General features: G+C 44.5%; 1 protein-coding gene across 8 annotated transcripts in view; it reads right to left on the bottom strand.

Annotated features, from left to right (window-relative positions):
• Positions 1-12,202, bottom strand: part of LOC133638204 (serine-rich coiled-coil domain-containing protein 2-like) — a 44,423-nt gene that overhangs the window by 27,059 nt on the left and 5,162 nt on the right. For 7 of the 8 annotated variants that reach the window (XM_062030567.1, XM_062030566.1, XM_062030561.1 and 4 more), the window contains exon 2: positions 6,277-7,312. In XM_062030567.1, the coding sequence (XP_061886551.1) occupies positions 6,277-7,291 (1,015 nt within the window). In that variant the 5' untranslated portion in view covers positions 7,292-7,312. Of the gene's footprint in view, positions 1-6,276; positions 7,313-11,979; positions 12,024-12,202 lie in introns of those variants that run through there. The other variant, XM_062030563.1, reaches the window with a different exon arrangement.

Raw genomic sequence — 12,202 nt, 5'->3', positions numbered from 1 at the left:
TGTACTAATTTGTGTGTCGGTATGTGAGTCTGTAATCACATTATTGTGTCTGTGTACTAATGTCTATATGTGAGTCTGTAATCAGATTAATGTGTCTGTGTACTAATTTGTGTGTTTGTATTTCAATCTGTGCGTCAGTAACCAGATTAATGTGTCTGTGTACTCATTTGTGTGTCATTATCTCAATGTGTGTGTGTGCAATCAGATTCATGTGTCAATGTAGTAATTTGTGTGTGTAATCAGATTCACATGTTTGTGTACTAATTTGTGTGTCTGTATGTGAGTCTGTAATCAGATTCATGTGTCTGTGTACTAATTTGTGTGTTTGTATGTGAGTCTATAATCAGATTAATGTGTCTGTGTACTAATTTGTGTGTTTGTATCTCAATCTGTGCGTCAGTAGTCAGATTAATGTGTCTGTGTACTCATTTTTGTGTCATTATCTCAATGTGTGTGTGTGTAATCAGATTCATGTGTCAATGTAGTAATTTGTGTGTCTGTATCTCAGTCTGTGCATCTGTAATCAGATTCATGTGTCAATGTAGTAATTTGTGTGTCTGTATGTGTGTGTGTAATCAGATTCACATGTTTGTGTACTAATTTGTGTGTCTGTATCTCAGTCTGTGCATCTGTAATCAGATTCATGTGTCAATGCAGTAATTTGTGTGTCTGTATGTGTGCGTGTAATCAGATTCACATGTTTGTGTACTAATTTGTGTGTCTGTATGTGAGTCTTTAATCAGATTATTGTGTCTGTGTACTAATGTGTGTGTCTATATGTGAGTCTGTAATCAGATTAATGTGTCTGTGTACTAATTTGTGTGTTTGTATTTCAGTCTGTGTGTCAGTAATCAGATTAATGTGTCTGTGTACTAATTTGTGTGTCATTATCTCAATGCGTGTGTGTGCAATCAGATTCATGTGTCAATGTAGTAATTTGTGTGTGTAATCAGATTCACATGTTTGTCTACTAATTTGTGTGTCTGTATGTGAGTCTGTAATCAGATTCACATGTTTGTGTACTAATTTGTGTGTCTGTATGTGAGTCTGTAATCAGATTCATGTGTCTGTGTACTAATTTGTGTATTTGTATCTCAATCTGTGTGTCAGTAGTCAGATTAATGTGTCTGTGTACTCATTTTTGTGTCATTATCTCAATGTGTGTGTGTAATCAGATTCATGTGTCAATGTAGTAATTTGTGTGTCTGTATCTCAGTCTGTGCATTTGTAATCAGATTCATGTGTCAATGCAGTAATTTGTGTGTCTGTATGTGTGTGTGTAATCAGATTCACATGTTTGTGTACTAATTTGTGTGTCTGTATGTGTTTGTAATCAGATTCACATGTTTGTGTACTAATTTGTGTGTCTGTATGTGAGTCTTTAATCAGATTATTGTGTCTGTGTACTAATGTGTGTGTCTATATGTGAGTCTGTAATCAGATTAATGTGTCTGTGTACTAATTTGTGTGTTTGTATTTCAATCTGTGCGTCAGTAATCAGATTCATGTGTCTGTGTACTAATTTGTGTGTCATTATCTCAATGTGTGTGTGTAATCAGATTCATGTGTCAATGTAGTAATTTGTGTGTCTGTATCTCAGTCTGTGCATCTGTAATCAGATTCATGTGTCAATGCAGTAATTTGTGTGTCTGTATGTGTGTGTGTAATCAGATTCACATGTTTGTGTACTAATTTGTGTGTCTGTATGTGAGTCTGTAATCACATTATTGTGTCTGTGTACTAACGTGTGTGTCTATATGTGAGTCTGTAATCAGATTAATGTGTCTGTGTACTCATTTTCGTGTCATTATCTCAAAGTGTGTGTGTGTAATCAGATTCATGTGTCAATGTATTAATTTGTGTGTCTGTATCTCAGTCTGTGCATCTGTAATCAGATTCATGTGTCAATGTAGTAATTTGTGTGTCTGTATCTCAGTCTGTGCATCTGTAATCAGATCCATGTGTCAATGCAGTAATTTGTGTGTCTGTATGTGTGCGTGTAATCAGATTCACATGTTTGTGTACTAATTTGTGTGTCTGTATGTGAGTCTGTAATCACATTATTGTGTCCGTGTACTAATGTGTGTGTCTATATGTGAGTCTGTAATCAGATTAATGTGTCTGTGTACTAATTTGTGTGTTTGTATTTCAATCTGTGCGTCAGTAGTCAGATTCATGTGTCTGTGTACTAATTTGTGTGTCATTATCTCAATGTGTGTGTGTGCAATCAGATTCATGTGTCAATGTAGTAATTTGTGTGTGTAATCAGATTCACATGTTTGTGTACTAATTTGTGTGTCTGTATGTGAGTCTGTAATCAGATTCATGTGTCTGTGTACTAATTAGTGTGTTTGTATGTGAGTCTGTAATCAGATTAATGTGTCTGTGTACTAATTTGTGTGTTTGTATCTCAATCTGTGCGTCAGTAGTCAGATTAATGTGTCTGTGTACTCATTTTTGTGTCATTATCTCAATGTGTGTGTGTAATCAGATTCATGTGTCAATGTAGTAATTTGTGTGTCTGTATCTCAGTCTGTGCATCTGTAATCAGATTCATGTGTCAATGCAGTAATTTGTGTGTCTGTATGTGTGTGTGTAATCAGATTCACATGTTTGTGTACTAATTTGTGTGTCTGTATGTGAGTCTGTAATCACATTATTGTGTCTGTGTACTAATGTGTGTGTCTATATGTGAGTCTGTAATCAGATTAATGTGTCTGTGTACTAATTTGTGTGTTTGTATTTCAATCTGTGCGTCAGTAGTCAGATTCATGTGTCTGTGTACTAATTTGTGTGTCATTATCTCAATGTGTGTGTGTGCAATCAGATTCATGTGTCAATGTAGTAATTTGTGTGTTTGTATCTCAGTCTGTGAGTCTGTAATCAGATTCACAGGTCTGTGTACTAATATGTGTGTCTGTATGTGCGTCTGTAATCAGATTCATGTGTCTGTGTACTAATTTGTGTGTTTGTATCTCAATCTGTGAGTCTGTAATCAGATTCACAGGCTGTGTACTAATATGTGTGTCTGTATGTGCGTCTGTAATCAGATTCATGTGTCTGTGTACTAATTTGTGTGTTTGTATCTCAATCTGTGCATCTGTAATCCAATTCATGTGTCTGTGTACCAATTTGTGTGTCTGTATCTCAATCTGTGAGTCTGTAATCAGATTCACATGTCTGTGTATTAATTTGTGTGTCTGAATGTGCGTCTGTAATCAGATTCATGTGTCTGTGTACTAATTTGCGAGTCTATCTCAACCTGTGAGTCTGTAATCAGATTCACTTGTCAGTGTATTCATTTGTGTGTCCGTATTCCGATTTGTGTTAGTTTAAAAAAAAAGTGGGTTTTTGTGTATTCCGATTTGTGTGAAGCAGGAACCCTGATTCTTTTCACATGTGACATTTACGACACTTCTGCCGTGTACGATTTGTGTGTACGTGCAGCGATCTGAACGTGTAAAAAGATTTGTGTGCACGACACATAACTCAGAAGTGTTACGTGTAAAAAGACAGCCAATCATGTGTCGTGCTTCACACAAATCTGAATACACGAACACACACATTTTTTACACACATAGATTGAAATACAGACACACAAATTAGTGTTGATTACACACACAGGCTGAGATACAGACACAAAATTAGTGCTGATTACACACAGACTGAGTTACAGACACACAAATCAGTGCTGATTACACACACAGATTGAGATACAGACACATAAATCAGTGCTGATTACACAAACAGACTGAGATACAGACACACAAATCAGTGCTGATTACACAAACAGACTGAGATACAGACACACAAATCAGTGCTGATTACACAAACAGACTGAGATACAGACACACAAATCAGTGCTGATTACACAAACAGACTGAAATACAGACACACAAATTAGTGTTGATTACACAAACAGACTGAAATACAAACACACAAATCAGTGCTGATTACACAAACAGACTGAGATACAGACACACAAATCAGTGCTGATTATACAAACAGACTGAGATACAGACACACAAATCAGTACTGAATACACAAACAGACTGAGATACAGACACACAAATCAGTGCTGATTACACAAACAGACTGAGATACAGACACACAAATCAGTGCTGAATACACAAACAGACTGAGATACAGACACACAAATCAGTGCTGATTACACACACAGACTGAGATACAGACACACAAATTAGTGTTGATTACACACACAGGCTGAGATACAGACACAAAATTAGTGCTGATTACACACAGACTGAGTTACAGACACACAAATCAGTGCTGATTACACACACAGATTGAGATACAGACACATAAATCAGTGCTGATTACACAAACAGACTGAGATACAGACACACAAATCAGTGCTGATTACACAAACAGACTGAGATACAGACACACAAATCAGTGCTGATTACACAAACAGACTGAGATACAGACACACAAATCAGTGCTGATTACACAAACAGACTGAAATACAGACACACAAATTAGTGTTGATTACACAAACAGACTGAAATACAAACACACAAATCAGTGCTGATTACACAAACAGACTGAGATACAGACACACAAATCAGTGCTGATTATACAAACAGACTGAGATACAGACACACAAATCAGTACTGAATACACAAACAGACTGAGATACAGACACACAAATCAGTGCTGATTACACAAACAGACTGAGATACAGACACACAAATCAGTGCTGAATACACAAACAGACTGAGATACAGACACACAAATCAGTGCTGATTACACACACAGACTGAGATACAGACACACAAATCAGTGCTGATTATACAAACAGACTGAGATACAGACACACAAATCAGTGCTGATTACACAAACAGACTGAGATACAGACACACAAATCAGTGCTGATTATACAAACAGACTGAAATACAGACACACAAATCAGTGCTGAATACACAAACAGACTGAGATACAGACACACAAATCAGTGCTGAATACACAAACATACTGAGATACAGACACACACATCAGTGCTGATTACACAAACAGACTGAGCTACAGACACACAAATCAGTGCTGATTACACAAACAGACTGAAATACAGACACACAAATCAGTGCTGAATACACAGACTGAGATACAGACACACAAATCAGTGCTGAATACACAAACAGACTGAGATACAGACACACAAATCAGTGCTGATTATACAAACAGACTGAGATACAGACACACAAATCAGTGCTGAATACACAAACAGACTGAGATACAGACACACAAATAAGTGCTGATTACACAAACAGACTGAGATGCAGAAACACAAATCAGTGCTGATTACACAAACAGACTGAGATACAGAAACACAAATCAGTGCTGATTACACAAACAGACTGAGATACAGACACACAAATCAGTGCTGATTACACAAACAGACTGAGATACAGACACACAAATCAGTGCTGATTACACAAACAGACAAAAAGACAGACACACAAATTAGTGTTGATTACACAAACAGACTGAAATACAGACACACAAATCAGTGCTGATTACACAAACAGACTGAGATACAGACACACAAATCAGTGCTAATCATACAAACAGACTGAGATACAGACACACAAATCAGTGCTGAATACACAAACAGACTGAGATACAGACAGACAAATCAGTGCTGATTACACAAACAGACTGAGATACAGACACACAAATCAGTGCTGAATACACAAACAGACTGAGATACAGACACACAAATCAGTGCTGAATACACAAACAGACTGAGATACAGACACACAAACCAGTGCTGAATACACAAACAGACTGAGATACAGACACACAAATCAGTGCTGATTACACAAACAGACTGAGATACAGACACACAAATCAGTGCTAATCATACAAACAGACTGAGATACAGACACACAAATCAGTGCTGAATACACAAACAGACTGAGATACAGACAGACAAATCAGTGCTGATTACACAAACAGACTGAGATACAGACACACAAATCAGTGCTGAATACACAAACAGACTGAGATACAGACACACAAATCAGTGCTGAATACACAAACAGACTGAGATACAGACACACAAACCAGTGCTGAATACACAAACAGACTGAGATACAGACACACAAATCAGTGCTGAATAGACAAACAGACTGAGATACAGACACACAAATCAGTGCTGAATACACAGACTGAGATACAGACACACAAATCAGTGTTGATTACACACAGACTGAGATACAGACACACAAATCAGTGCTGATTACACAAACTCACCTGGACTACTTCCTGTGGAGGACGCCGTGCCCACTGAGGATTCTCGGCCCACTTCAGGGTCCCTCAGGAACTTGTGTACGGGGGTCGCTCGCAGGGGGCGGGGCGTCTTAATGAGCGATGGCCGTGATAGCTTGTAGCTGATGCCATTAAATTTGGGGGCGGGGCTGAGCCCAGGTAGGAGGGGCTTCTTCAAGGCAGAAGGGGTTGCTTTGAGGGCCTCGCCCTGACCCCCGCCCTCTGGAGCTGGACCTGACACCTGAGCAGAAGGTGGAGCACAGGAAGTGACGGGCTGCTTGGCGGTGGTGTTAGTCGAGGGAGAGGTGGAGGGACGCCGCTGGACCGCCATCAGGCTACGTGAGCGCAAACGGTCGTTTGTGGCGAGGCGGGACGGTGGCGCCGACCCGAGGTTGCCGGTGGAGAGCGAGCGGGTGGCTGGTAGAGCGGCATGGAGGGGGGAACCAGTTCTAGAACCAGCACCAGGTGATGGTGTGGCCGCACTAGAACCAGTGGACCACCGATGGGGCCTCACAGAGCTGCTGGTTCTGCTTGGAAGTTTGGACCCAGGAAGAGCAGGAAGTTTGGTCGGGGTGGACCCGCTTGGCTTCCGCTTGGAAACAGGAAGTCCACTTTTAGAAACAGGAATTGTTTGAGACTTGTTGGACTCCTTCACAGGACACGAGGGCTTCTTTGAGTCCACCGGAGAATTGGGAGCGGTTCTGTTCAGATTGTGCTTGACATCGACACCCCTTGACCCAGCCCCCTCCCTGTCAGCCCCGCCCCCTTCCGTGACCGCACGGTCTTTCCTCCACATGGTGGAATAGTCCGTGGGCGTGCGGATGAACCCTGTCCGTCTCACGGAGGCGAGGGGTCCGGTGGAGGCGCTGCTGGCCCCCCGCTGGCCAGGGGTGGTGGCAGAAGCCGTCGGGGAGGCGGGTGTGGCGCCGCTTTTGGACCACGAAGCAAATTTAGGCAACCTGGACACCATGGTGGGCATGTCGGGGGCGGACATAGACATAGACCACCTGCTGAGCAAGAGCTGGGGAGGAAGAGCAGAGCGCTGATTAGTGCGCACCTAAATATGTACAATTACATTAAAATAAATGTATGACACTATATACATTCAATATATGTGACATTATATACATTAAATATGTGACACTATAAACATTAAATATGTGACATTATATACATTAAATATATGACAAACAGGTCCTAGGTGAGGGATCAGACAAAGAGCAGCTCGAAGACTTCTATGAAAATACAAGAACCGAGACTCAGATTTCCCTCGCCCGGACGCGGGTCACCGGGGCCCCCCTCTGTAGCCAGGCCCGGAGTTGGGGCACGATGGCAAGCGCCATCGTGCCCCAACTCCAGGGGCACAGCCCGAAGAGGCAACGTGGGTCCCCCCTCCAATGGGCTCACCACCCATAGCAGGGGCCATAGAGGCCGGGTGCAATGTGAGCTGGGCGGGAGCCGAAGGCAGGGCACTTGGCGGTCCGATCCTCGGGTACAGAAGCTAGCTCTTGGGACGTGGAACGTCACCTCGCTGGGGGGGAAGGAGCCTGACCTAGTGTGCGAGGTGGAGAAGTTCCGGCTAGATATAGTCAGACTCACTTCGACGCACAGCAAGGGCTCTGGAACCAGTTCTCTCGAGAGGGGCTGGACTCTCTTCCACTCTGGCGTTGCCAGCAGTGAGAGGCGACGGGCTGGGGTGGCAATTCTTGTTGCCCCCCGGCTCAGAGCCTGCATGTTGGAGTTCAACCCGGTGGACGAGAGGGTAGCTTCCCTCCGCCTTCGGGTGGGGGGGACGGGTCCTGACTGTTGTTTGCAGTTACGCGCCAAACAGCAGCTCAGAGTACCCACCCTTTTTGGATTCACTCGAGGGAGTACTTGAGGGTGTTCCCACGGGTGATTCCCTCGTTCTACTGGGGGACTTCAACGCTCATATTGGCAACGACAGTGAAACCTGGAGAGGCGTGATTGGGAAGAATGGCCGCCCGGACCTGAACCCGAGTGGTGTTTTGTTATTGGACTTTTGTGCCCGTCACGGATTGTCCATGGCGAACACCATGTTCAAACATAGGGTGTCCATATGTGCACTTGGCACCAGGACACCCTAGGCCGCAGTTCCATGATCGATTTTGTAGTTGTGTCATCGGATTTGCGGCCTCATGTTTTGGACACTCGAGTGAAGAGAGGGGCGGAGCTTTCTACCGATCACCACCTGGTGGTGAGTTGGCTGCAATGGTGGGGGAGGATGCCGGACAGACCTGGCAGGCCCAAACGCATTGTGAGGGTTTGCTGGGAACGTCTGGCAGAGTCTCCTGTACGGGAGAGTTTCAATTCCCACCTCCGGAAGAACTTTGAACATGTCACGAGGGAGGTGCTGGACATTGAGTCCGAGTGGACCATGTTCCGCACCTCTATTGTCGAGGCGGTTGATTGGAGCTGTGGCCGCAAGGTAGTTGGTGCCTGTCGTGGCGGTAATCCTAGAACCAGTTGGTGGACACCGGCGGGGAGGGATGCCGTCAAGCTGAAGAAGGAGTCCTATCGGGTTCTTTTGGCTCATAGGACTCCTGAGGCAGCGGACAGGTACCGACAGGCCAAGCGGTGTGCGGCTTCAGCGGTCGCGGAAGCAAAAACTCAGACATGGGAGGAGTTCGGGGAGGCCATGGAAAACGACTTACGGGCGGCTTCAAAGCGATTCTGGACCACCATCCACCGCCTCAGGAAGGTGAAGCAGTGCACTATCAACACCGTGTACGGTGAGGATGGTGTTCTGCTGACCTCGACTGCGGATGTTGTGGATCGGTGGAGGGAATACTTCGAAGACCTCCTCAATCCCACCAACACGTCTTCCTATGAGGAAGAAGTTCCTGGGGAATCTGTGGTGGGCTCTCCTATTTCTGGGGCTGAGGTTGCTGAGGTAGTTAAAAAGCTCCTCGGTGGCAAGGCCCCGGAGATAGATGAGACCCGCCCGGAGTTCCTTAAGGCTCTGGATGCTGTGGGGCTGTCTTGGTTGACAAGACTCTGCAGCATCGCGTGGACATCGGGGGCGGTACCTCTGGATTGGCAGACCGGGGTGGTGGTTCCTCTCTTTAAGAAGGGGCACCGGAGGGTGTGTTCTAACTATCGTGGGATCACACTCCTCAGCCTTCTTGGTAAGGTCTATTCAGGTGTACTGGAGAGGAGGCTACGCCGGATAGTCGAACCTCGGATTCAGGAGGAACAGTGTGGTTTTCGTCCTGGTCGTGGAACTGTGGACCAGCTCTATACTCTCGGCAGGGTCCTTGAGGGTGCATGGGAGTTTGCCCAACCAGTCTACATGTGCTTTGTGGACTTGGAGAAGGCATTGGACCGTGTCCCTCGGGAAGTCCTGTGGGGAGTGCTCAGAGAGTATGGGGTATCGGACTGTCTGATTGTGGCGGTCCGCTCCCTGTATGATCAGTGTCAGAGCTTGGTCCGCAGTGCCGGCAGTAAGTCGGACACGTTTCCAGTGAGGGTTGGACCTTCAGTAATGCGGACGCTGTATCGATCCGTTGTGGTGAAGAAGGAGCTGAGCCGGAAGGCAAAGCTCTCAATTTACCGGTCGATCTACGTTCCCATCCTCACCTATGGTCATGAGCTTTGGGTTATGACCGAAAGGACAAGATCACGGGTACAAGCGGCCCAAATGAGTTTGGGTCTCTCCCTTAGAGATAGGGTGAGAAGCTCTGTCATCCGGTAGGAGCTCAAAGTAAAGCCGCTGCTCCTCCACATGGAGAGGAGCCAAATGAGGTGGTTTGGGCATCTGGTCAGGATGCCACCCGAACGCCTCCCTAGGGAGGTGTTTAGGGCACGTCCGACCGGTAGGAGGCCACGGGGAAGACCAAGGACACATTGGGAAGACTATGTCTCCCGGCTGGCCTGGGAACGCCTCGGGATCCCCCTGGAAGAGCTGGACGATGTGGCTGGGGAGAGGGAAGACTGGGCTTCCCTGCTTAGGCTGCTGCCCCCGCGACCCGACCTCGGACAAGCGGAAGAAGATGGATGGATATGACATTATATATTAAATATGTGACAATATATACATTAAATACATTAAATTATATACATTAAATGTGACATTATATACATTAAAAATATAACACTATATAGATTAGATATATTACATTATATACATTAAATATATGACACTATATAGATTAAATATGTGACATTATATACATTAAATACATGACACTATATACATTAAATATATGACACTACATACATTAAATATATGACATTATATACATAAAAAATATGTGACACTATATCTATTAAATATGTGACACTATATATATTAAATATATGACATTAGATACATTAAATACATGACACTATATACATTAAATATGTGACATTATATACATTAAATATATGACACTATATACATCCACTTTATATTACTTTAACTTATTTTCACATAAAAACACTTTTATTTTAAGGTGTGAAGACTTTTATTTTATTTTGTAGTAGTAGCAACTTCCTCCCGGTCAACTTTTTTTGTTTTCACTTTATCGAAGTGCGCATGCAAGTGACGTCAAGGCCACATTGGGGACCCACTTGTGCCACACTAGGAGCACATTGGGGCCACTTTGGGACCACTTTGGGGCCAAACTGGTACCACATTGGGGCCAAACTGGGACCACATTGGGGCCACATTGAGGCCAAACTGGGACCACGTTGGGGGCACACTAGGAGCACATTGGGGCCACTTTGGGACCACTTTGGGGCCAAACTGGTACCACATTGGGGCCAAACTGGGACCACATTGGGGCCACATTGAGGCCAAACTGGGACCACATTGGGGCCACACTAGGAGCACATTGGGACCACTTTGGGGCCACATTAGGACCACATTGGGGCCAAACTGGGACCACATTGGGGCCACACTAGGAGCACATTGGGACCACTTTGGGGCCACATTAGGACCACATTGGGGCCAAACTGGGACCACATTGGGGCCACATAGGGGCCAAACTGGGACCACATAGGGGCCACATTGAGGCCAAACTGGGACCACATTGGCGCCACATTGGGGCCAAACTGGGGCCACATTGAGGCCTGTGTGCGTGTACACTGGAGTCTGATAAAGATGACATTTTACTTGCAGTGTAAACTGTCAGCTAGGAAAAAAACAGAACTCCAAAAAAAAAAAAAATCTCATAGGGGCCACTTTGCCTGCAGTGTGAACGGGGCCCATGTGACCACAACCAGCTCTCTGATTGGCTGCTGCCTCCTGACGCACGCACACACCTCAAACATGTGACGCCTCTTCTTAGCGAACACACACAATGAGAACAACCGCACCTAATAACGGTGACATTGTGACACACACACACACACGCACGCACACACACACACACGCACACACACACACGCACACACACACACACACACACACACACACACACACACACGCACACGCACACACCCCTAAGGCAGGGTGCTAGCAAACAAGGCGTGTCTGTCTGCTGTTTGTGTACTGGAAGTGTGAAAGTTGACTAACCTTTTGATGTTATGAATAATAACATGTTAATAACATATAACTATAATGACCAAATAATGCAAGATAAACATTTGGGACAACATAACACATTTAATTACATAAAAGTATGAAATATTAAAAACATACAAAGTCTAATAGAGCACGTCCTGGTCAAGTCAAAGTTGTCCTACCTGCACTGACTTGATGAAGAGAAAAGTGTTGATTGGACAAATCAGAACCTCTTAGATCATCTTCATCACCATCATCATCTTCATCACCGTCCAGCGGCGGGATGGAGCAGGAAGTGAGCGTCTGACGCCAGGAAGTGAGCGTCTGACGCCAGGAAGTGAGCGTCTGACGCCAGGCGCCGAGAAGATCTTTTATCAAAGCATCATGAGATTCTTCACCGCCTCC

Source organism: Entelurus aequoreus, linkage group LG21 (assembly GCF_033978785.1).
Source record: "Entelurus aequoreus isolate RoL-2023_Sb linkage group LG21, RoL_Eaeq_v1.1, whole genome shotgun sequence".
Lineage (NCBI taxonomy): Eukaryota > Metazoa > Chordata > Actinopteri > Syngnathiformes > Syngnathidae > Entelurus > Entelurus aequoreus.
This window is presented reverse-complemented; position numbering and strand designations above follow the sequence as displayed.